The sequence below is a fragment of the Lagenorhynchus albirostris genome, chromosome 4 (assembly GCF_949774975.1).
Source record: "Lagenorhynchus albirostris chromosome 4, mLagAlb1.1, whole genome shotgun sequence".
Classification (NCBI taxonomy): domain Eukaryota; kingdom Metazoa; phylum Chordata; class Mammalia; order Artiodactyla; family Delphinidae; genus Lagenorhynchus; species Lagenorhynchus albirostris.
The window spans coordinates 13486237-13512218 of NC_083098.1; the positions used below are offsets into that span (position 1 = coordinate 13486237).

The 25982-nt window shown below is 37.4% G+C and overlaps 1 protein-coding gene across 1 annotated transcript in view; it reads right to left on the reverse strand.

Moving 5' to 3' along the window:
• The window catches only part of HPGDS (hematopoietic prostaglandin D synthase), a 28481-nt gene extending 4112 nt beyond the window's left edge, over window positions 1–24369 (reverse strand). Inside the window, exons 1-4 of the mRNA XM_060147106.1 lie at window positions 24237–24369; window positions 17497–17589; window positions 12063–12172; window positions 7211–7309 (exon numbers count right to left, since the gene is read on the reverse strand). Of these exons, the coding sequence (XP_060003089.1) occupies window positions 7211–7309; window positions 12063–12172; window positions 17497–17589; window positions 24237–24369 (435 nt within the window). The remainder of the gene's footprint in view (window positions 1–7210; window positions 7310–12062; window positions 12173–17496; window positions 17590–24236) is intronic.
• Between the last annotated feature and the right edge of the window lie 1613 nt (window positions 24370–25982).

Below are 25982 nucleotides of genomic sequence, written 5' to 3' on the forward strand. Positions count from 1 at the left end.
AACAAAAAATCTATAATAGAAAAGAAAAATGGAATCCAAACATAACACTAAAGATGGTAATCAAATCACAAGAGAAAAGAAAAAGGGAAGAAAGACCTACCAAAACAATTGATAAAATGGCAATGGGAACATACATATCAGTAATTACCTTAAATGTAAATAGACTAAATACTCCAACCAAAAGATACAGAGTTGCTGAATCGATCCAAAAACAAGACTCATATATATGCTGCCTGCAAGAGACTCACTTCGATCTGAAGACAAACAGACTGAAAGTGTGGGGATGGCAAAAGATATTCCATGCAAATGGAAATCAAAAGAAAGCCAGAGTAGCAATAGTTATATCAGATTTTAAAATAAAGACTTACGGGCTTCCCTGGTGGCGCAGTGGTTGAGAGTCCGCCTGCCAATGCAGGGGACACGGGTTCATGCCCTGGTCTGGGAAGATCCCACATGCTGCAGAGCGCCTGGACCCGTGAGCCGTGGCTGCTGAGCCTGCGCGTCCGGAGCCTGTGCTCCACAACGGAAGAGGCCACAGCGATGAGAGGCCCGCGTACAGCAAAAAATTTAAAAAATTAAAAAAATAAAGACTGTTACAAGAGACAAAGGACAGTACATATTTATCAAGGGATCAAGCCAATAAGAAGATATAACAATTATAACTATATATGCACCATGCACCCAACATAGGAGCACCTAAATACATAAGGCAAATATTAACAGACATAAAAGGAGACATTGATATTTATAGAGCATTCCATTCAAAAGCAGCAGAATACACATTTTTTTCAAGTGCATATGAAACATTCTCCAGGATAGAACACATGCTAGACCACAAAACAAGCCTTGGTAAATTTAAGAAAATTGAAATCATATCAAGCATCTTTCTGACCACAATGCTATGAGGCTAGAAATAACTAGAAGAAAAAAAATGCAAAAAAACACAAACGTGGCAGCTAAACAATATGCTACTAAACAACTAATGGATCACTGAGGAAATCAAAGAGGAAATCAAAAAATACCTAGAGATATATGAAAACAAAAACACGACAATCCAAAACCTATGGGATGCAGAAAAAGCAGTTCTAAGAAGATTATAGTGATACAAGCTTACCTCAGAAAGCAAGAAAAATCTCAACCTAAATTTGAACCTAAAAGAGATAGAGAAAAGAACAAAGAAAACCCAAAGTTAGTCGAAGGAAAAAAATCAGATAAAGATCAGAGCAGAGATAAATGAAATAGAGACAAAAAAATTAGAAAAGATCAATGAAACTAAGCGAGTTCTTTGAAAGATAAAACTGATAAAACTTTAGCCAGATTTATCAACAAAAAAAGGAAGAGGGCCCAAATCAATAAAATCAGAAATGAAAAAGAAGCTACAGCCAACATCACAGATATACAAAGGATCATAAGAGACCATTACAAACAACTATATGCAAATAAAATGGACAACCTAGAAGAAATGGACAAATTCTTACAAAGGTACAATCTCCCAAGATTAAACCAGGAAGAAGTAGAAAATATGAACAGACCAATTACCAGTACTGATATACGATATTTGTTTTTCTCTTTCTGACTTACTTCACTCTGTATGACAGATTAACACATATATGTGGAATCTAGAAAAATGGTATAGATGACCTTAATTGCCAAGCAGAAATAGAGACACAAAGAACAAATCTATGGATACCAAGGGGGAAAGGAGTGGGGTGGGAGGAATTGGAAGATTAGGATTGACACATATATGCTATTGATACTATGTATAAAATAGACTACTGATGGGAACATAATGTATAACACAGGGAACTCTACTTAATAAACTGAAGTGTCCTAAATGGAGGGGATATATGTATATGTATGGCTGATTCATTTTGCTGTGCAGTAGAAGCTAACACAACATTGTAAAGCAACTATGCTCCAATAAAAATTAATTTAAAATTTTACCAGTATTGAAACTGAATCAGTAATTTTAAAACTCCTAAGAAACAAAAGTCCAGGACCAGATGGCTTCACAGATGAATTCTACCAAAAATTTAGAGAAGAGTTAAAATCTATCCTTCTCAAACTATTCCAAAAATTTCTTGAGGAAGGAACACTTCTGAACTCATTCTATGATGCCAACATCACCCCGATACCAAAACCAAATATACTACAAAAAGAGAAAATTACAGGCTAATATCACTGATGAACATAGATGCAAAAATCCTCAACAAAATACTAGCAAAATACCAGAGATGCAAGGATTTTTCAGTATCCACAAATCAATCATCAGTGTGATACACCACATTAACAAATTGAAGAATAAAAACCATATAATCATTTCAATAGATGTAGAAAAAGTTTTTGACAAAACTCGACATCCATTTATGATAAAAACTCCAGAAAGTGGGCATAGAGGGAACCTACCTCAACATAATAAAGGCCACATATGACAAACCCACAGCTAACATCATACTCAATGGGGAAAACCTGAAAGCATTTCTTCTAAGATCAGGAACAAGACAAGGATGCCCACTCTTGCCCCTTTTATTCAACATAGTTTAGGAAGTCCTAGTCACAGCAATGACATAAGCAAAAGAAATTAAAAGGAATACAAATTGGAAAGGAAGAAGTAAAGCTGTCACTGTTTGCAGATGACATGACACTCTACATAGAAATTCCTAAAGTCTCCACCAGAAAATACTAAAGCTCATCAATAAATTTGGTAAAGTTGCAGGATACAAAATTATTATACAGAAATCTGTTGCATTTATATACACTGAGTTATCAGAAAGAGAAATTAGGGAAACAGTCCCCTTTACCATCACATCAAAAAGAATAAAATACCTAGGAATAAACATACCTAAGGAGGTAAAAGACCTGTACTTGGAAAACTGTAAGACACTGATGAAAGAAATTGAAGATGACAAAAACAGATGGAAAGATATACTATATTCTTGGATGGAAGAATTAATATTGTTACAATGACCATATTACCCAAAGCAATCTACAGATTCAATAAAACCTCTCAAAATACCAGGGCATTTTTCACAGAATTAGAACAAATAATTTTAAAATTTGTATGGAAACACAAAAGACCCTGAATAGCTAAAACTATCTTGAGAAAGAAGAACAGAGCTGGAGGAATCACACGCTCTGGCTTTAGACTATAGTGCAAAGCTGCAGTAATCAAAACAGTATAGTACTGGCACAAAAACAGACACATTGCTCAATGGAACAGAATAGAGAGCCCATAAATAAACCCACGCACTTATGGCCAATTAATCTATAACAAAGGAGGCAAGAATATACAATAGAGAAAAGACAGTCACTTCAACAAGTGGGTCTGGGAAAACTGGACAGCTACATGTAAAAGAATGAAATTAAAATATTCTTTAACACCATGTACAAAAATAAATTCAAAATGTATTAAAGACATAAATGTAAGACCAGAAACCATAAGACTCCTAGAGGAAAACATAGAATAATACAGTTAGACATAAATCATAGCAATATCTTTTGGATCTGTCTCTTAAAGCAGAGGAAATAAAAGCAAAGTTAAAATATGGGACCTAATTAAATGTAAAAGCTTTTGCACAGCAAAGGAAACTATTGACAAAATGAAAAGAACCTACTGAATGGGAGAAAATATTTGCAAATGACATGACTGATAAGGGGTTAATATCCAATGTATATAAACAGTTCATACAATTTAATAAGAAAAAGACAAGTAAAAAATGAGCAGAAGAACTGAATAGACATTTTTCCAAAGAGGACATGGAGATGGCCAACAGGCACATGAAAACATGCCCAACATCGCTAAGTATCAGGGAAATGCAAATCAAAACCACAATGAGATTATCACCTCACACCTGTTAAAATGGCTATCATCAAAAAGAACACAAATAACAAATGTTGGCGAGGATGTGGAGAAAAAGGAAAAGGGAACCCTCCTACACTGTTGGTGGGAATGTAAATTGGAGCAATCACTGTGGAAAACAGTAGGGAGGTTTGTCAAAAAACTAAAAATAGAACTACCATATGACCCAGCAATTCCCCTCCTGGGTACATATCTGGAAAAGATGAAAGCTCATCTGAAAAGATACATTCACCCCAATGTTCATACCAGCATTATTTGCAATTGCCAAGATAAGGAAGCAACCTAAGCAACCTATCCATCAACTGATGAATGGATAAAGAAGATGTGGTATACATATAAATGGAATACTACTTGGCCATAAAAAATGAAATTTTGCCATTTGCAGCAACATGGATGGACTTGGAGTTTATTATGCTAAGTGAAATAAGTCTGACTGAGAAAGACAAATACTGTATGATATCACTTATATGCAGAATCTAAAAAATAGCACAGACTAGTGAATATAACAAAAAAGAAGCACACTCACAGATACAGAGAACAAACTAGTGGTTATCAGTGGGAAGAGGGAAGGGGGAGGGGCAATATAGGAGTAGGTGATTAAGAGATAAATATTATGTATAAAATAAGCTACAATGATATATTGTACACCATGGGGAATATAACAAATAATTTATAATAACTATAAATGGAGTATAATCTTTAAAATTTTGAATCACTATATTGTACACCAGTGACATAATATTGTACATCAACTATACTTCAATTAAAAACAAAAAAAATCGTAAAGTGATAAAGGTGATATAGACAAAGTAGAGTGATGAGAGGGATTCTCAAGTGATCAGGGAGAGAAGTCCTTTAAGAGGTGACATTTAAGCTAAGGCTTGAATGATGAAAAAAAGATCCAGACATGCAGTGATTTGGGGATTAAACATTTCAGGCAGAAGGAGGAGCAAGTGTAAAGGCTCTTAGGTGGGAGTATGACTTGTGTCCGAGGAAAAAACAAAACACCAGAGTGTTTGGGACACTTTGAGGAAGGGAGAGAGCACTAAGAGATGGGGTTAGGAGATAGGTTACAAAGGAATTTTAATAAAAAGCAGAAGGAAAAAAATATTTTACATTCTTAGAAATTGTTCAGTCAATAAGGGCAGAGAAATGAACATAAAAGATACGGCAAGTTTGCTTCTCTGTTTCCTCAGGACTCAGCAGACAGTGATTAAAATAAGTCACAAGAGCATGTCAAAAAGCAGTATCTCGTCTCCTAGAATGGAGTCTCCTTGAAAGCAGGGACCCCAGCTTACCACAGCTTCTAAATCAGATTTAGATTTGATTTTTCTCTTGGCAAGACTACTTCATAGGTGGCAGTGCACTCCTCTGTCAGTAGGCCGGTAATGTCTGGTTCTCTCCTTTTTTGTGATATTAACAATTGTTGATAGTCAATGCTTAGATCCATTGATTCATCATGGGTTGGAAAATGGTGATGATTTATTTTAAACTCTGTTTATTTGTTTATTTATTTATTTATTTATTGGCTGCGCTGGGTCTCCGTGCGGCACTTGGGCTTTCTCCAGTTGCGGCGAGCAGGGGCTACTCTAGGTTGTGGTACACAGGCTTTAGTAGTTGCAGCATGAGGGCCCCAGAGCACATGGGCTCAGTAGTTGCGGTGCACAGGCTCCAGTAGTTGTGGCGCACTGCATGGGCTTAGTTGCTCTGTGACATGTGGGATTTTCCCAGATCAGGGATCAGACCTGTATCCCCTGCATTGGCAGGCAGATTCTTAACCACTGGACCACCAGGGAAGTCCTCTTTCCTTACTTATTAACTAGAATACCTTTATGTAGGCAGACTTTGTCCATCAATTTTTTTTTTATCTTGAGGTATAATTGGCATAGGAATGGCAGGATAAATGCTTTATTCAAACCCCTCAACTTTTTTGTTTTTAACAGTTTTCGGAATACAGACAGTCTCTGGCTTATGATGGTTCAGCTTACAATTTTTTGACTTTACCATGGTGCAAAAGTGACACATGTTCAGTAGAAACTGCACTTTGAATTTTGAAGTTTGATCTTTTCCCAGGTTAGTGATATGCTGTATGGTACTCTCTCATGCTGGGCAGTGGCAGTGAACCACATAATCAAGTGGGTAAACGACTAATACACTTACAATCATTCTGTACCCATACAGCCATTCTGTCTTTTACTTTCACTACAATATTCAATAAATTACGTGAGATATTCAACACTTTATTATAAAGGCTTTGTGTTAGATTATTTTGCCCAAAACTGTTGGCTAATGTAAGTGTTCTGAGCAAATTTAAGGTGGGCTAGGCTAAGCTATGATACTTAGTAGGTTGGGTGTATTTTTTGACTTACGATATTTTCAATTTACGATGGATTTATTGGGACATAATCCCATCATAAGTCAATGAAAATTTGTAATAATTTGGCTCCATAACATCTTCTAAAAGTCACCAATGAAGCTTTGTTTGGTTTTGAGGTGTGTGTGTGTATTTGGTGATGGTGGTTGTCATAAACTCATGGATTCATTCATTTTGATTTGTTTCAATCCATTGCAGTTAATATTCTTATTGTGGCTTGAATTTTCTCGTCTTTGGCCAGTGAGAGCTTCTACAAGTTGACTGCTAAGTCATTCTGACACAACTCTGGTGGTATGGGGGGGGGGTTGTGATAATTTATTTGGTTCTATTATGTCAAGGTATTCCCGGCTCATGTTTTACGTTTCCTGTCCCAAACTGAGAATGAGCTATTTCTCCAAGAAGTTCTGGTTGCTTCTAGTATTTAGAGACCAGAATCTGGGTCCAAGGGGTGGCCAGAAGAACTAGACTGGTAATTTTTTCGAGAAAAAGAGACACAAAATGCTTGTTGTCTTTACCTTAAGAAAAAGTACATCGTGAACTGAAACTGGTGTACAATTATTATTTTTTTGTCCCGAGAAAATATCTATAATGAGATGTATAGTCAAATCACTGTGTTTTTAAAAATGACAATGTTTCTTAAGATAGTGTTTCACTAATAGAGTCCACAGGTACTTCTCCACATACCCTGTGCACCAATTTGACACAAGTTCATTTGTTTCGCTTTGCTTTAGTTTGTCAGTGATAGCTTTTTAAAATGTTTTTGTTGTTGTTATATAATTACATAAAATATTTTAGTTCATATTTCCAAAGTTAACTCCACTGAAAAAGTTTTATTCAGAGAAGTTTAGCTTTTGTCCCTGCTCTCTAACCTACTCCCTCCCTATGAGTAACACTTTTTTCAATACATTTTTATAAAGCTTTTGGTTTATCCATATGTGTATATGCTTGTATTTTTTTAAGATGTAAAACATACTCACAGAGTTACCAATAAACCACTCTTTTTCCCCTAAGTATGTGTCTAAATCTTGCAGAAGATGAGATGCATCACATGTGAGTAGCTCCTTAAACATCTGATCCTAAGAGAGGGAGAAAAAAGATTCCTTTAAGCATAATAAGAAGAAAAACAAATGAGTTGAAGAGGAAGTAGATTTTTCCATCTTCTTTCTCCCACGTGAGTTCAAAAAGGAAGTAGCTACCTGTTATTGGTGGTTGTTGCTTGCTTGTTTGTTTTTTTAAATGAATGGCATGGAGATTCAGGTCTGATTTTCTATAGATCTCATTCTTCCCTTTATTACTCATGGATTAAAAAATAAATATTGTCATCAGTTCTTATTGTTTCTTTGTATATAATGACTAAATATTTCATCAATAAAATCTTTTCATGGTTTTTTATCTTAATTTTCGTTAATGAAAATTATTCCATTATGTTTTTACATTTCTAAAATTCCCTACCTTTTTTAGGCTCACTCCCTTTAAAGTGAAATAATTTAACTAAAAGTAAAGAAATTAATTTATTTTGTAAATAAAATTTATTTTGTAAGACTATTATTAATAAAATATTATTATTTTGTAAGATTCCTCCAGTTTAGCAGTCTCTCATCTCACAGTTACACTTAACGGAAGTAATCCATAATAAATAGTAATGTTCTTGGGCAGATTTCCTCTGTTTGGCTTGACATTGTACCTTAGGATGAGATTTCTCTGCCTTGACTATCATCTGTAAAATGAATCCAAGGTGCCCCCTTTTGATATAATATGTAAGATATTATTACAAACCAAATAATATCCTTGGGAAAAAATAACAGATATATCCATTTAAAAAAATTATCTTTGTGTTTTTACTTCAATCTTTGAAGACCAAATAATTTATTCATGGCCTCTTTCTTGGTAAGAGGTATTTATTTGTTTATATACAAAAATCAGGCTGGTTTGTATTGTGGATATGAAATGTAAGCCAAACTCAAAATATTATAAAATATACATATATCATTAATATTCACAAATGAATGAATATTATAAAATCTGTAATAAAATCAGCCTCTATTAAGATAAGTCAAATAGTGGATAAATCTCACCAATTTACTGATTTACTTCCTGTTACTATTATGACTTAGCTGGGTAATATAGATTATTATAGCATAATGCCTTATATTTGTAGGGCCCAGTTTGCAAAAGCATCATTACAGATTTACGTAGGTTTGCCACATTTCAGGTACTGAAGGTTGGGAAGTTTGTCATTATTTTGACTTTACATGCTTTCCACGGTTCTATACCACCTTTGTACATAAGGTTCTCTCTCTATGGTTAATATATTCATAGTTCTAAATAAAATAGTGTGAATCCTTCAGCCCCTTCCACAGAATCTGTGAGCTAAGAGGCAATGGGCCCAGAAACACGTGACATTTCCCATAGCTTAGCTTAGATCAGCATCAGTTGGGAAGGTAATAGCCAGCTTGGCTGTCCTAGAATAGCTAGAAACAGGAGGGAGTTAAATGGAACAGGATGTGGATGCTGTACAGCTTTCCAAAAACTCCTGTGCGTTCACCTGGGTGATTCTGCTACTTTTTCTACTGTGCATTTCCACAGCTTAAGATACACCAATGCTTTGTATATGCAGTGCCAGATAAAAATCTTATCTCTGTGCTCTTGAGTTCCTTAGCCCAGGTTCTCTTTATGTGTTTGGTGAGAATCATATCAGTCTAATGAAATGTAAATTGCTAAACAGCATAACCATTAGTATTTAAGAGTCATTTTAAAGAATACTCACCAAAATAACCTAAAGAAGATAAAATTTTCTTACATAGCCTTTTCTGATAAACCCTAGATAGCCATTCCTATACTTGGTGGACTCAGAAATTTCCTCCCACCTCCCCCAGAGAGTTATAAGGAAGGAGATTTTTGCACATTGAAAAGTCATTGCTATTGTATTCTATCAAATGACATTTAGAGGATTTAGGGAGGTTTGCATATTTCTCCAAAGCACCATTTTAAAATCCACACTGCCCAAATCGTTTAGGATTGGAAATGGGCCACTGCTGTTCCCTCAGTCCTGCTGATCCATCACCCTCCCCCCCCAACCCCCTGCCCTGTTCTTCAGATGAGGAAACTGAAACAGATGCATTGAATAACCACAGAAACACTAGTGATAAATTCAAGGATTATCAGTGTGACCAATGCTCAGAGACATATTTTGCCTTTAAATTAATTTTTTTTAATTTTAAATTGGAAATGGAATTTTTAGCATGAAACATTTATAATTATGTGTACTCCATAGATTTTTAAAGCACATATAAGAAGAGGACTATTTTCACTGTTCATCCATCTTTACTGTATCAATATTCTGCTTTTGAAAATTTTATCTGACCACAAGGTGGCAGCAATGCAGCCCACTACGGAGAGACTAAGTAATGAGATGCAAAAGAACTGTGTATTTTTCATTGTATTCTGGCCAGGTCCTGCTTATTAATCAGATAGTCTAGCTATTCGCAATTATTTCTGCAACATGTTGTCCCTTCATATGATTTATTCATGAACTTGGAATATTTCCTGTGAGTTTGTTTTTCTGAGGTAGGTAGCACGTAAGAGCATTGTTATTCTAATACAAAGGTAGAGTTCCCCTTATCATAAATGTTCAAAGAACATTTTCCTTTGGGAGAAAAGGAGAATGGAAAAATAGAGAAGTAGAGAAGGGCAAGCCCACATGGAACAAAAACCTTTAGATACTTTTTTCTAAATTGAGAATTATGCATCTACTTGTCTCTGCATTTATAAGGATATGTGAAATATAGATGTCATGTCTGACAAATAAAAGGAAAAACAGTGAGCACTGAATTATATGAAAACACTATAATAACTAATATTTAGTGAATACTTTCCACCTAGCCATAGGTACTTATGCTACCATTTAATCCTCCCAACATCCTTTGAAGCAGATTCTATGATATCCCTACTTTACAGACATAGAATGTGAAAATTTGATAGGGAGTTAACTGACAACTGGTAAAAAGAGAATCAGGATTCAAGCCTGGCAGTCTGACTCCAGAGCCCAAATGTATTTCTATCAAAGATGAGTTTTTATTTAAGACTTTGTTCTGGTTAGTCAGGTATCTGTATATATACGTGTATGTGTGTGTCTCCCCACACACCTTACATTTATGTCAAGGAATCGGTAAATGTGAATACTTTTATGTTCCAGATATCTCTATTTAAATCAGAGGGTCCTAATTAAACAAAAAGTATTTAGAATAAATTGCTTAAGTAAGTTGATAAGACTGCCATTTGTTCTGTGCTGTAGCTTTTGGAGACAGGCCTTAAGCCATGACATGTACATAAATACTCCTGCACAGCTGTTTTGAATGGCTGCTACCACTGTGGCATTACATCCAGTGGTTAAGAACATGGAGTCCGAGCCAGAGTGTCTGGGATTTGAATTCCTTGTGTACCACTTACCAGCTAGGTAACCTTAGGTAAGTTATTTACACTACATGAACTCAATTTCTTCATCTGGAAAATGAGGATAACCACAGTTTCCAAAATTTTACATGAAGAAGTCTTGAGGATAAGAGATACGAATACTGGAGATGTGTCCCAAGTAAACAAGGGAGTAAATAAAAACAGAGTACGTCATCCAGGAAACAGGACTCCAGCTCAAGAGAAAGACGTTCCTGGGATGGCAGTGAAGGAAAGTCCAATGATGACAGCTGTGCAAAATCCTAGACAGCTCTACAAAGGAGAATGGAAATCTCTGGCTCGATAGCCCCAAGAAAATAATGGAAACAGTAGATTATCTGATATCATTGACTTTTGTGAAAAATTGCATTGGCAGGCCATTGGATAGTGTGGGAAGTTCAGCAATAAAAGTAAAAAAGAATTAAGCAAATGAAAAAAAGACAATTACTAATTTGAGGAGGAAAGTGAGAAAGGAAATATAATCAAAGTATACCAGAATGCACAGTTTTGTACAATATCTGCATAGGCATACTAATGTAATGACTGAATATAGATTTCACCACAATTTTTTTTTTTTTTTTTTTTTGTGGTACGCGGGCTTCTCACTGTTGCGGCCTCTCCCGTTGCGGAGCACAGGCTCCGGACGTGCAGGCTCAGCGGCCATGGTGCACGGGCCCAGCCTCTCCGTGGCATGTGGGATCGTCCCAGACCGGGGCGCGAACCCGTGTCCCCTGCATTGGCAGGCGGACTCTCAACCACTGCGCCACTAGGGAAGCCCCCTCACCACAAAATTTTAATATTATATTAGGAGTTTGGGGGAAGGGAAGCAAAGAGAATGACTATGTAAGAGATAAATTCTAATTACTATAATAAGTCTATCAGAACTATCTAGGGCTTCCCTGGTGGCACAGTGGTTGAGAGTCCGCCTGCCGATGCAGGGGACACGGGTTCGTTCCCCGGTCCGGGAAGATCCCACATGCCACGGAGAGGCTGGGTCCGTGCGCCATGGCCGCTGAGCCTGCGCGTCCGGAGCCTGTGCTCCGCAACGGGAGAGGCCACAACAGTGAGAGGCCCAAACTATCTAAAATTTGTGAATCAAAGAAAGCCATATTTACATATCCTATAGAAAATATGGAGATATATAAATCCTAAAGAAACAGCTAAAAGTGTTAAAATGAGGGTTGCATCTGAGGAAGGGTTAATATGAAGAGGTAAGGCTGGGAATCACTGTAGTAATTTGTTTTAAACTTTTTAATATAATTTGATATTTTAAAACTAGATGTATGTCTTACTTTGATAAAAAGGAACTTTGAAAAGCACCTAACATAATGTTTCAAGTGGATATGATTAATAGCAGTAACAGCAAACTGATCACATTACTTTTATATCTTGTTTTCTCTCTGCCCAAGGAAAACGAGACATGAAATCATCCAATGTGTCCACGACTGCATCAACTTGACATTGTTGCAATTCTGTTTTTCCAGCCAAATCTATGGAATAGAGACAGGCCATTTTATGCCCAAGAATATGCTCAATTTATTTTACTATAGTAAAACTTTTTTAAAAATAGGCAATATATTAATATGGTTCAAAAATTCAAAACAATATAAAACAGTGTCCGGTGAAGACTAACTTCCACCTCTGACCCATTCACTTCATTTTGCTTCCTTACCTACCTACCATATTGGTAACCATTTTCATTCATTTATTTTGTATTCTTCCATTGTTTCTTAATGAAAATAAGAATCGGTATCCCACTCAAAACGCACCTCCCCCATATATCCTAGAGGTCTTTTCTTACAAGTCCCTTAACGGCATCCTTGCTCTTTTTTCAGGTACATGGGATTCCTTTAAGTGGAAGTGCCACAATTTATTTAACTAGCCTCAACTGATTAGGTTTGTTTCCAGTCTTTTGCTAGTGCAAGGGATACTACAATAAATAACCTGTACATACATTATCATTTATCTTGTAGAAAGAATTACTGTTACATGTGCAGATAATTTTTTGTCAGGAGCATTTGTTTGCTTCCTGGGAACTATAAGTTTAAAATAATAGAAGTGTTGTTTTTTTTCTTTACTGCCATTCGCTGACCACCATTTTGCTAAGGAATCATTCTAAAATGGTTCAGTGTAGAAGCATTCTAAAATAGGTTGCATTTCAGCCAAGAGAACTGTCAACAAAATGAAAAGACAATCTACTGAATGGGAGAAAATATTTGCAAATGATATGACCGATAAGGGATTAATATCCAATGTATACAAACAGCTCATACATCTCAACATCAAAAGGACAAATAATCTAACTAAAAACTGGTTTGAAGAACTGAATAGATATTCTTCCAAAGAGGACATCCAGATGGCCAACAGGCACATGAAAAGATGCTCAACATCACTAGTCATCAGGGAAATGCAAATCAAAACCACAATGAGATATCACCTCACACCTGTCAATATGGCTATCATCAAAAAGGACACAAGTAACAAATGTTGGCAAGGATGTGGAGAAAAAGAAAAAAGGAACCCTCCTACACTGTTGGTGGGAATGTAAATTGGAGCAGCCACTGTGGAAAACAGTAGGGAAGTTTGTCAAAAAACTAAAAATAGAACTACCATATGACCCAGCAATTCCACTCCTGGGCATACATATGGAAAAGACAAAATCTCTAATTCAAAAAGATACATTCACCCTAATGTTCATACCAGCATTATTTGCAATTGCCAAGATAAGGAAGCAACCTAAGTGTCTATCAACAGATAAATGGATAAAGAAGATACGATGTGTATATATATATATATATATATATACACACACAATGGAATATTACTCAGCCATAAAAAAGAATGAAAGAATATTTGCCATTTGCAGCAACATGGATAGAATTAGAGGGTATTATGCTAAGTGAAATAAGTCAGACAGAGGAAGGCAAATACTGTATGATATCACTTACATGTGGAATCTAAAAAGTACAATAAACTAGTGAATATAACAAAAAAGAAGCAGACTCACAGATACAGAGAATAAACTAGTGGTTACCAGTGGGGCCGGGGAGAGGCAATATAGGAGTAGGGGATTAAGAGGTACAAACTATTATGTATATCATAAGCTACAAGGATATATTGCACAACACAGGGAATATAGCCAATATTTTATTATAACTGTGAATGGAGTGTAACTTTAAAAATTGTGAATCACTATATTGTACGCCTATAACTTGTAACTTTAATAAAAAATAAAAATATAAAATAGGTTGCTTTTGTACAAATGTATAAATTTACTAAAAATCAAGGAACTGTATATACTGACAATGGTGAACTGTATGTAAATCACGCCTCAATAAAGTTGTTAAAAGTGAAAGAAAATGCCTTAGTAATTAGCGTTCTTCTGTAAGCTACCTATATTTTCACGTGTGTGATGTTCAAAGACTGATTCTTCTTTCTGACCTTGAGAAATCCCTCCGAATTGTATCATAAGGTCTCTTCACTCATTTTCATCCCTACTTTGACTTCCACACTCAAGGCTTCAGCTGTCAATTTTATACAGATGACTCATTCAACATGTTTAGTCCCAAATTCCAGAGCCATATTCTCAGCTTCCTTTTTTTTTTTTTTTTTTTTTTTTTCTTTTTGCGGTACGCAGGCCTCTCACTGTTGCGGCCTCTCCCGTTGCAGAGCACAGGCTGCGGACGCGCAGGCTCAGCAGCCATGGCTCACGGGCCCAGCTGCTCCGCAGCATGTGGGGTCTTCCCAGACTGGGGCTCGAACCCGCGTCCCCTGCATCGGCAGACAGACTCTCAACCACTGCACCACCAGGGAAGCCCTCTCAGCTTCCTTTGGGATAGTTCTCTATGTATCCTTTGGGGTCGGCCGCAACTGGGGCTACAGCAGTGAACAAAGGAGATCAATTCCTTGCCTGCATGGCACTTACGGCTAACTGGGAAAGACAGACAATGGAAAGGATACTGCAAGTTAAGGAACTTTTTCTTTTAAGAAGAGGACGAGGAAGAGGATAAGGCCAAGGAGCTATGGGAATAAGGAGCTACGTCCAGGTGTCGTCTGCCTGGCCCTTACTCTCCTGCTCAGATAGACTTCCCTCCACATGCCAGTATGTCTTCTAACCCTGGGATGATTCTATCTTCACAAACTTTCTCATATTTCCCAAATAGGCAACCCTGCAGTCATGCCAAACAAAGTCTGGCCAGAATAATCTTCCTAAGCTCACAGCCATGGTTACGTTGCTTTTCCAGATAAAAATTTAAAGTTGAAGTCAGACAGAGAAAGACAAACACTGTGTGATCTCACTCATATTGGAATCTTTAAAAATTACTGCTAATAACTAACTCAAAGATACAGCGAACAGATGGTTACCAGAGGCAGGAGCAGGGGTAGGGGCAGTAAAATGGGTGGAAGTGGTCAAAAGATACAAACTTCCAGTTAGAAGATAAATACGCCCTGGCGATGTAATGTACAGCATGGTGAGTATAGCTAAGAATACCATCTATTTGAAAGTGGCTAAGAGAGTAGTTCTTAAAAGTTCTCATCACAAGGAAAAAAATCTGTAACTATGTGAGGTGATGGATGTTAACTAGATTTACTGTGTGATCATTTAGCAATATATACATGAACTGAATCATTATGTCATACACCTGAAACTAATATAATGTTATATGTGAATTATATCTCAATTTAAAAACAACTCTACAGGGGCTTCCCTGGTGGCGCAGTGGTTGAGAGTCCGCCTGCCGAAGCAGGGTACACGGGTTCGTGCCCTGGTCCGGGAAGATCCCACATGCCGCGGAGCAGCTGGGCCCGTGAGCCATGGCCGCTGAGCCTACGCGTCCGGAGCCTGTGCTCTGCAACGGGAGAGGCCGCAATGGTAAGAGGCCCGTGTACCGCAAAAAAAATCCCAAAAAACTCTACAATTGTTTAAGGGATGACATTAATACTCTGGCTCTTTCTTACCAGAATCTATTTTTCCATCCCTTTCTCTTTCTGCTTCCGCTCCACCCAGCAAATTTTGAAGTTCTTTTCTTTTTCTCCTGCCATTTTTTCTGTCTGGAATGTTCTAGTCCAGAGATTCTCTAAGTGAGTTCCATGGACCAGCTGCATAAGCATCATCTGGGAAATTGGTAAGAATGCAAATTTCCCACCCTAGGCCTATTGAATCACAATCTCTGGAGACAAGGCTGAACAATCTGTTTTAATGAACCTCCAAGTGATCCTGATGCACATAAAATTTGAGAAACACTGCTCAAGTCCAGCTATTTCTCTTGAAATTCTAGGTATCTTTTCAGGCTCAACTCAAATGTCATTTCCACTTCAAAGTCAAATTTCCATAGTCAGAAGTCATCTCCATCTCTTATATTTAGCTATCTATCTATCTATCTATTTATTAATTTATTTGGCTCTGCTGGGTCTTAGCATATGGGATCTTTTTTTTTTTTTTTTTGGTTGCTGCATGTGAATTCTTAGTTGTGGCATGTGGGATCTAGTTCCCTGACCAGGGATCGAACCCAGGCCCCCTGTACTGGGAGTGCAGAGGCTTAGCCACTGGACCACAAAGGAAGTCCCTTTTAAACTTCCATCTCTTTTAAACTTCCAAAAAATTTTGTTGGCTGAAATGTGTTAGTGTAACACAAATTTTTGTATTTTTAACATACATACATTACTTTGGTCCAAAAATGAAGGTCTAGTAATTATGGCCCATTTTATTGGTAAGATAACCATGTCTCGGGCTTCCTGGGTGGCGCAGTGGTTGAGAATCTGCCTGCCAATGCAGGGGACACGGGTTCGAGCCCTGGTCTGGGAAGATCCCACATGCCGCTGAGCAACTGGGCCCATGAGCCACAACTACTGAGCCTGCGCATCTGGAGCCTCTGCTCCGCAACAGGAGAGGCCGCGACAGTGAGAGGCCCGCGCACCGCGATGAAGAGTAGCCCCTGCTCGCCGCAACCAGAGAAAGCCCTCGCACAGAAACGAAGACCCAACGCAGCCAAATAAATTAATTAATTAATTAAACGAATTAAAAAAAAAAGATAACCATGTCTCTACAGCTTGGATCATAGTGGTTTTGGGGGTAGCAAAGAGGGTGTCAGTGTCAGGAGTGGGACATGCTGATTCTGCAGATTATTTATAAAGAAAGGGTCTTTAAAAGAAGCCAAATGTAGCCTTTCACTCAAAAAGAGTGTTATGAGAGTGTGAGGGGAGAGAGAAGACAGCAGAGCATAAGATGGGGAAAGGCACCAGGCAAAGATGAGAACTAAGTTTCCCTTATTACTCCTCATCTCATCACGTTAGCACATGCGCTAAATAAACAATCCAGTAGCCAACTACCCACTCAGGAGGCCTCAGATGGCACTTTATGGAGGCAAAGAAGACTCCCCTTCTATTTTTTTTAGCATGATTAGGATGAAAGACATTGGGTACATGATTTTAATAGTATGAGTCATTTCAGCCTCCCTATGCCACACGTATTTCCCATTAATTAATCTTCTCTGATAACCTGTGATATGCATGCTAGCAAAAGTTTGGGTTCAGACACATCTGTCTAATTTTTCAGCTAAATTCCAATAAGGGATTGAGGACAAGGAAGTGTGGGGCAGGAGAGACTGCAGGCAGTATAAAATTAATTGTCTAGGGAACTCAGGGGAAATTAAACTGGTAGAGATGGTATATTTATACTTCTCTGGCACTGAATTCCATTCTCCCTTGCACTATATTTTAATCCCATTCAGTAATAACGTTACTTAATGAATATTGAATATATGCCATTTTTTTTTTCAGTTATCAAAAACTGTACACACAATAAATATATTACCTGTATTTTTGGTCAGATATCTTGCTATTGCTAGGCTCTGGTGAAGGTTCAATCCATCGACTTCCAAAATGGGAATTTTGCCAAATGGAAGAGCTTAAAATAAAATGAGCAAAGAATCAACTTCCAGAACAAAAGTTATACTACTTCCATTTTACTGATAATTGTGGAAATAAAACATGATAATAACGTTACAGAATTCTTGAATATTAATTCTAGAAGGGACATTAGGCATCCTCTAGTGGAATCTTTACATTTTACAAGTTTAAAAAAAGAGAGTTGTTAGAAAAAGAAACAGACTCACAGACATAGAGAACAAATGAGTGGCTACAAGTGGAGAGAGGGAAGAGGGGAGGGACAAGATAGAGGTGTGGGAGTAAGAGGTACAAACTATTAGGTATAAAATAAGCGACAAGGATATATTGTACAACATGGGGAATACAGCCAATATTTTATAATAACTATGAATGGAGTATAACCTTTAAAAATTGTGCATCACTATACATCTGCAACTTATATAATATTGAACAGCGACTATACCCCAATTTTTTTTAGAAAAGGGGAAAAGAAGAGTTGTTAGAAGAGCTGCTACAGACTTAGTGACAGAACTGGGTCTAAACCCCAAGTTTACAGTAATACTATCGATATATATTATATATTATCTCACATACTTACTATATAATTTTTTTAAACTTTTAAAGCCTTATTAAATGTTCAGTCCTCAGAGATTACATTAATTATTCTTTAAAACCATACTCTGAGGAATATGAAGAGTTTGATATTGAGTTATGATAAGGAACTTACCCAAATTCTTATTGATCATTTGAAGTATATAGTAAGCGACAAGCATATTTGTACAAATATAGGACAGATTCATAGCAGGTGTATTAATATTTATCTGTAAATCCTACTTTGTTTTCTTATCTAAACCTATTATATTTTTGTCAGAGAATAATTTATTATTCTTCATTATAGAAAAATTCTAAGTTGAAGATAAATAAAAATAATTCTACCACACAATGATAAATATTTTAATTGCTTTCCCATATATATATCAAAACAAAATCATAATGTATATATGTTTGTAAACCACTTTTTTAAATTTGATAATACCTTTTAAAATCTTTCTAAATCAATAAAACATCATTTTTTAAAGCATACATTTTGCCATATGAATTAATCACAATTTTCCCAACCAGTGCCTTAGGTTGGGACATATAATTATTTTGGAAAGAGGGAAAAGAATAAAGTGCCACTCATAATCCCATGACTGTAACACAACTACTAGAATCAACCTTCAAGTGTCTTTCGTTTGCACTGAATAAGTACAAGATGAAATACAGTTCACATCAGGAATAAAAACATCTTTGAACACTTACCTAATAAGTGTGCCAAGTACTATTCCAGGTGTTTGAGATACTGCAGTGAGCAAAACAAAGTCCCAAATAAAACTGATACAAACTGTGATGCCTTATTTGAAGCAAAGTATGTAATCAAGAGGGAATTAACATGCCTGACATTTTGAGGGGTGCTTCCTTTTGTGCTAGGCATTGTACTAAATATTTAACATGCCCATTCAGTCTTCTGGTACTTACAACAACCCTATGAAGTAGGTATTAACTACCATCTCATTTTATAAATGAGGAAATGAGATGAAGAGAGGTTATAGAAATAGTCCAGATCACACACATGATAGAGGTGAGAGCCAAGTGAGAGGTGAAATCCAGTTGGAACTCTTACTCAGCTGTTTTCTAGTTCTAAGAGCCATGTTTTTGAAAGACATTAAAAATCAGAGCAAGCCCAGAGGATAGTATCCAAGTTAGAGAGGGTCTGAAAATCACATGATATGAGGATTGGCTGAAGAACTTCTACCACTCTTCACTGAAGAAGACAGAACAAATGAAGTGGAACATAAACACCATCTCCAACATGGCATAGCTATCAAATGGAAAAATCATCTTACTTATTTGGACTATCTCTAAAATGCAGAATGAGAACCAAGAAGAAATTTTTAAAGGGCATATTTTAATTAATTAATTAATTTTTTGGTGGTGGGCTGCGTTAGGTCTTTGTTGCTGCGCGCGGGATTTTCCCCAGTTGCGGAGACCGGGGGCTACTCTTCGTTGCGGTGCGCGGGCTTCTCATTGTGGTGGCTTCTCTTGTTGCGGAGCACGGACTCCGTAGTTGTGGCTCCCGGGCTCTAGAGCGCAGGCTCAGTAGTTGTGGCGCAAGGGTTTAGTTGCCCCGCGGCATGTGGGATCTTGCCGGATCAGGGCTCGAACCCATGTCCCCTGCATTGGCGGGCAGATTCTTAACCACTGCACCACCAGGGAAGTCCTAAAGGGCATATTTTAACTCAAGATGAAGAATAATTCTGTTACCTTTGGAGCTATTACAATGGAATGTGTTTTCTTATGAGGTGGTGAGCTTTCAGCTACTGGAAGCATTTTAGCCAAGCTTGGAATAATTGCCAACAATTGGAATATGGGCTGCATCTAACAAGAAGCAATTTAAGGAGACAAATGCTAAGTCCTTTATTTGGTTCCAGAAAAAAAGAATTTCATGGTGTTGGAGTTGTAACTTAACAGGAGCACCTGTCAAAAAGCTTTAAGAGATTTAGTGGTGCTGAATGCAAGGCCTCAGTATGATATGGCTGCCAACATAGCTACTGTGATCTTGGTAAAACGTCTTAGAAAAATGTCTACACTTGTGCCAGGAGTGATGGTCCCATTCTGCTCTGTGCTGTTCCTATGCTTGCAGGCACAGGCACTACACGTAAATTAGCAGACAGAGTCTAACAGAAGCTTGTTCTACTTGGGTGGTGAGCAAACCCAAACCAGGGGAAATAAATGGAACACTCCAGGAAGAGAAGAGAGTTGTCCTTTGAACCTAGATGTGATGGCGGATCTCAGACAGTCCATAGGAAATAGTACCTAAATCAAGAAGTAGAGTCAGGGGTGGGAAGGGTGGACTGAATTTCACAATAATGATCAGAGAAACGATCAAGGAAGCTCCAAAAGTTGACATCTAAATAGAGATACAGGTAATGAGTTACCTAGGGACTCAATTCTGAATTCAGCCAAAGACCTTCCTTATCTTCAGAGAGTTTTCATTAAACTGACTATACTGCAATGTCTTTTTCTCTATGATGTCTTAAATTTACTAAATGTCTTATAATAACTGGATGTGAGAGAAAAAATAATTTGTTCTCCATGGATTAAAATGGTAAGTCCAAGACCAATGTATGAAAGCCACATGGAGGTAATTTCAATTTTGTATAAGGAAGATTCTTTTAAGTTTTCCTCCCTCTTCTTTCTGTTCTCCCTTTCCAGAATTTCATGGAGATGTTGGACCTCCTAAACTGGTTCATTCTCAATTTTCCTTATCTTTTTTCTCTTATTTTTCGTTCTTTTCCTATTGTGCTTTCTGGGGGATTTACTTAGTTTTCATCATTTTATTGATTTCTTTGTATCCGACATTCATTTCCAAGAACTTTTTGTCTCCGTACATCCTTTTAAGATTGTATAGAATATCTTCTCTTTTCTCTGAGGATTTTATATTTTTGAACTTGTTTTCTTGCTATACCATCTTGACATCTCCAGAGGTGTTTGGTTTTAGGTCTGTTTTATATTAGAGAGTTTTCGCAAATATGGGTTAACTTTTGACTTGCCATTACTATTTAAAAGGGCAAAGAGGTAAAAGCTCACTGGAACCTCAGTGTGCATAGGAGGGGCTTGCCCACAGAGTGGGCTAGGCAAATTCATTGAGGGATCCCCATCTGTTCAGTATCTGTTAGACATTTTTCTTAGACTGATCAGCTTCCCCAGAGAGAATTCCTCCCATTTCCTGTGTGAGGGATATTAGTCTGGTTGCCATTGATTGTAGAGCAGGGGAAAGGGCTGTTGGTCCCACCATCTAGTTTCGAGACTTCCACTGAATGCCATGTTTACTGTAGCATTGTCCGAGACATGCCTGGTGTCCTAGAATCCTCTGGTCCATCCTCTTGAAAGTAATCTCTATGCTTCTTCCAGGGAGAGAGAGGGAACTTGTGGTCATACTGCTTCTTCATATTTTTCCAGGCAACCCTGTATCAGCTCAGCTCTTAAAGTTATCTTTTGCAACCAATTCCTGACCCTCTGGAGGATCTCTGGGGTGATTTAGCTTGCCTTCTCCTCCTCCAGGCTTATATTTGAGCATCACTGGCCTTAATGGTAAGTCACCTTACCATTCTTTGACCGGTTTTCTAGCTTCCAGAATTTTGTGCTATCATATTCAAGGTTGATTTCTTTGTCCTTGGAGTGGTGGTGACTTTTTTTTAAGTACTTTAATGTTTTTAAAGGAGAGATTAAACACATGTGTACAATCTACCAGGTTTGACCAGGAAGAAAATTTTAATAGAAATATCCAATGATATTCTAGATTATAGCAGAGGGGATGGTCATAGCGAGTTTCAAACACCAGAGAGCATCCCTAAATTGGACAGGAGACGATACCAGATACAATTTGTAATAGAAACTGCTTTTCAATATCTATTCTTTGCTTTTTTTCTCCAAGTAATAAAATCCTGGATTTTTAGCTGGGCAAATGGTTGTCCACAATAAAGTCAACGTTCCCCAGCTTCCTTCGTAGTAATGCATGACCACGTGACTAATTTCTTGCCAAACAGATATAACTGATGTGATGTGTGCAACTTCCTGGTCAGGCTGTTAAAAGGAAGAGGTGTGTTCTCTTCCCTCTTCTGCACTTTCTGTGAGTTGGAATATGGAAGGAGGGTGAACTATTCACACTGTGTCAATAAGAACCCACTACAGGTGCAGATGAACAGAAATGAAAGAGCCTCATCATTGACAACATCATGGGGCAGAACTGCTATACTAACTTGGGCTTTTATGCAAAAGAAATAAATTTTTCTCCTCTTTAAGCCATTTTTGTGTTGGGTGTATGTTAAAGCATTTGAAACTGTAGCTTAACCATCATTAACTTTAAGATCCCTTTCAATTCTAAGAATATGTGAAAACATTAAGAAAATGCAGTAATTCCATTTTTAATAACAATGAAAAGTTAAGGTAGAATAGGGTATAAAGAATACAAAGAACTTATATCTAAAAACTAAAAGGCAGAATTTGTTATATGTAATACCTCCACAACTTGCTATTCATCTTGACTTATTTAATGGATAAATTTAATATTCACCTATTTTATGTCCACAGAAGCTCATGTACAAATTCTGATATCAGAAGAAATGCTTGGATATTAAAGGTAAAGTTTCAGAAGAACAGGAAATAAGATATTCTATCCCATCGGAGAAGAGTTCTCTGATAAGAAAAGGAGTAATTACAGGGGCAATGACTTCAGAGAAACTCATGCTTCCAAAAGGCAAGTGGCAATACTTATTGTGAATACGTCAATTATCATGGTATTATTTTTGTTGGCATTATCTAGTGCAAATAACTTGGGCTATGGTATTAGATGGACCTGTGTTTGAAAATCAGCTGTACCTTGCTAGGGCTGTGAACTTGGAAAAAATACCTAAACTCTGTGTGCTTCCAACTATAAAATTAATAGTTAATCCAACTATAAAATAGAAACAATAATACATCCCGTGTTGACGTGTTAGAGAAATTAAATGAAATAGGGTCTGCAGACTATCCAGTTCTGATAGCCTACAAATGCTATATAGTTGTTTTCTTCAGCTTCATCTTTATCTGAAATTTTAATAATCTAGCATAAAAATATAAATTTTAGACACTTAATATTTAGTATTTCCAGGGAACATGGCAAGCATCTAGAGGATGACTTACAACTTAACTGAAAACCACACACTTTTGTTTGTTTAATAATATTTCTAATTCTTCCTCACTGTCCTGAGTGCTAAGAAGCATGTTTTCATTGTGTTACCCGCCCAATTTGTAAATTTGCTCTTTCCTCTGATCATACAGACCCCAGTTTTGTTCACGTACCCACCCCTCTCTCATATGGTCACAAAGCCTCATGAAAACTGCTTCCATCCCCTACTTCAGAGGTGGACTAGATGATTCTAAGGTTCCTCCCACTCCCTTTGCCAATGATTGGTTCAGAAATGGACACGTGACCCAATCTGAGCCAGTGAAACATGAGAGGTTTGCTGAGGTCTCCTGGAAAGTTTTTCCTCATTCTTCTGGGAACACTTAAGGAAGCAGTGCTTTCTCCTCTAGCCTCTCAAAATTGCTTTTCAACACTGCGAGGCTGGAATTGCAGCAAACATATTGCTACCAGCTTCATGATTTAGCCAACACACTGAGGAGGAAAAATGAGTAAAGCCATCCTTTGAAACCTGGCCTACTTCTGGATTTTCCGTTATGTGGTACAATTCATTTCCTTGTTATTTAAGCCATCTGAGTTTTGTTTTCTGTTACAGCAGCTTATCTTGTCTATCATCCAAATGTTAGTGATATCTGAGCAAGCCCAGGCTAGTCCAATGGTCAAAAGTTTGACTTCAGTATTTCCTCCATCTCAGCTCTTCTGATAAAGCTTCATGTTGTGTTATTTTTATATGCCCCCTCTGTCAGTTTTGTGTTTTCACCTCAATAGGAAATTTTCTGGGTCACAGAGCATTTATTTAACTTGCCTGAACTGCTGCTTCTCAGTGTAAAGCTCCATGAGATTTAAAAACCTTTCTATTTTCCTTTCCCTGAGGAAAGACAAAAGGTTCTGGAAACATTTTCTCTACATACATTTCCATGAACTACATTTGTGCTACTTACTTGACTTGATTTCAGGCCAATCAGATTGTTCTATTCTGTGGTCTTCATACTTTATGTCCAAATATGCAAATATATAACGAATAATTTCTGCTCTCCCCCTCATATTAAAATAAGTGAGTTTGTAGTTTGGCATGGTGCGATTCTGGAAGGAGAAAAATAGAGGAATTATTTTAACAGCCCTCTAGAGATGTTTCAACATTTTTCTTGGAGGACTTTTCGAAAACTTTTTGGCATCTTCTGAGATAACCAGAGATATTAGAAGATATTTCAAAACCAGAATTATAAATCACTACCCCAATAACATATGGAGAAAACTTGATAGAAATAAAATCTTGACTGTCTTTAAGAACTAGATGGAATATTCCAGTGAAATAATCAAATTCAAGTTTTATTTGTAAAAAGACATCGGAGTAATAGGGTATCTATATACCAAACTTCAGAGAATGGAGTCAAAAACTTTGTATTTTAAGAATTTTTTGTCCTGCCTTTAGACACATAATGAATGGTGTCGACATTTGGTTTGTTGTTTGCTTCGGTGACACAGCTGAGTTTGTGAGGACAGCTGGGTAAGGATTGCAAGAGCAGGGTACACACACAAGGCATGTAAAACCAGCCATGTCAACCTGTCATCTCCTCTCTTCCCTCCCCTGTTGCTTTTCCCTCAGAGAATCAAAAAGACTTGAGGAAATATTTCTCTCTTCTTTTGCTGCATCCATGCTGCTGGGTTTTATTGGGTTGCTTACACATACAAACACACCCCACCTTGGGGACCTCTGCTGGGATGGGACAATGGTGGGCATACTTGTTTATTCTCTCTCTAGAGGAGCGAGGAAGAAAGAAAGCAAACATTTCTTAGAAAGTTTGCTAAGGGCTTCCCTGGTGGTGCAGTGGTTGGGAGTCCGCCTGCCGATGCGGGGGACATGGGTTCGTGCCCCGGTCCGGGAGGATCCCACATGCCGCAGAGTGGCTGGGCCCGTGAGCCATGGCCGCTAAGCTTGCGTGTCCGGAGCCTGTGCTCCACGACGGGAGGGGCCGCGGCAGTGGGAGGCCCACGTACCGCTAAAAAATAAATAAAATAAAATTTAAAAAGTTTGCTAAAACTGGCTATATTAGTTCGATGGAGGTCATTGTGAGTTTGTGATTTGTACTATTTCATTTCCATTGTTTATAAGCTTTACAGTTAATGATTTTAAGCACTAATAGTAGAATGTATTGTAATCTTATAATGATTAGGCAACTGAGAAAGAAACATTTTCATTTGAAGTTCAGTTCTTCCACTTAGTTTCTGTGTATCTTTGGGCTAGTCAACAAAATCTCTCTGAATTTCAAAGTATTTCAAAGTCCACTTTTTATAATTAGAGATACTAATATGGATTTGGGGTTTTAATGAGGTAACACATGCGAAGCATTTAGCACAATGCTAAACACTTAATTAGTAGCTGTTGATAACTTTGAATTCATTCTATAGTCAAGAATAAACACCACGATTACATCACACTAAAAATTAATAATTATAGTAATTCAATAAAAATCATAAATAACACTTATTTAAAGAGGTGAGATTAAATACTTTATTCTCTACTAAGGAAGTCTTTCAGAGATATTAACAGAATATTAGATTAAAAGTTGAGCTCAGGGCTTCCCTGGAGGTGCAGTGGATAAGAATCCGCCCGCCAATGCAGGGGACACGGGTTCGAGCCCTGGTCCGGGAAGATCCCACATGTCGCAGAGCAACTAAGCCCATGC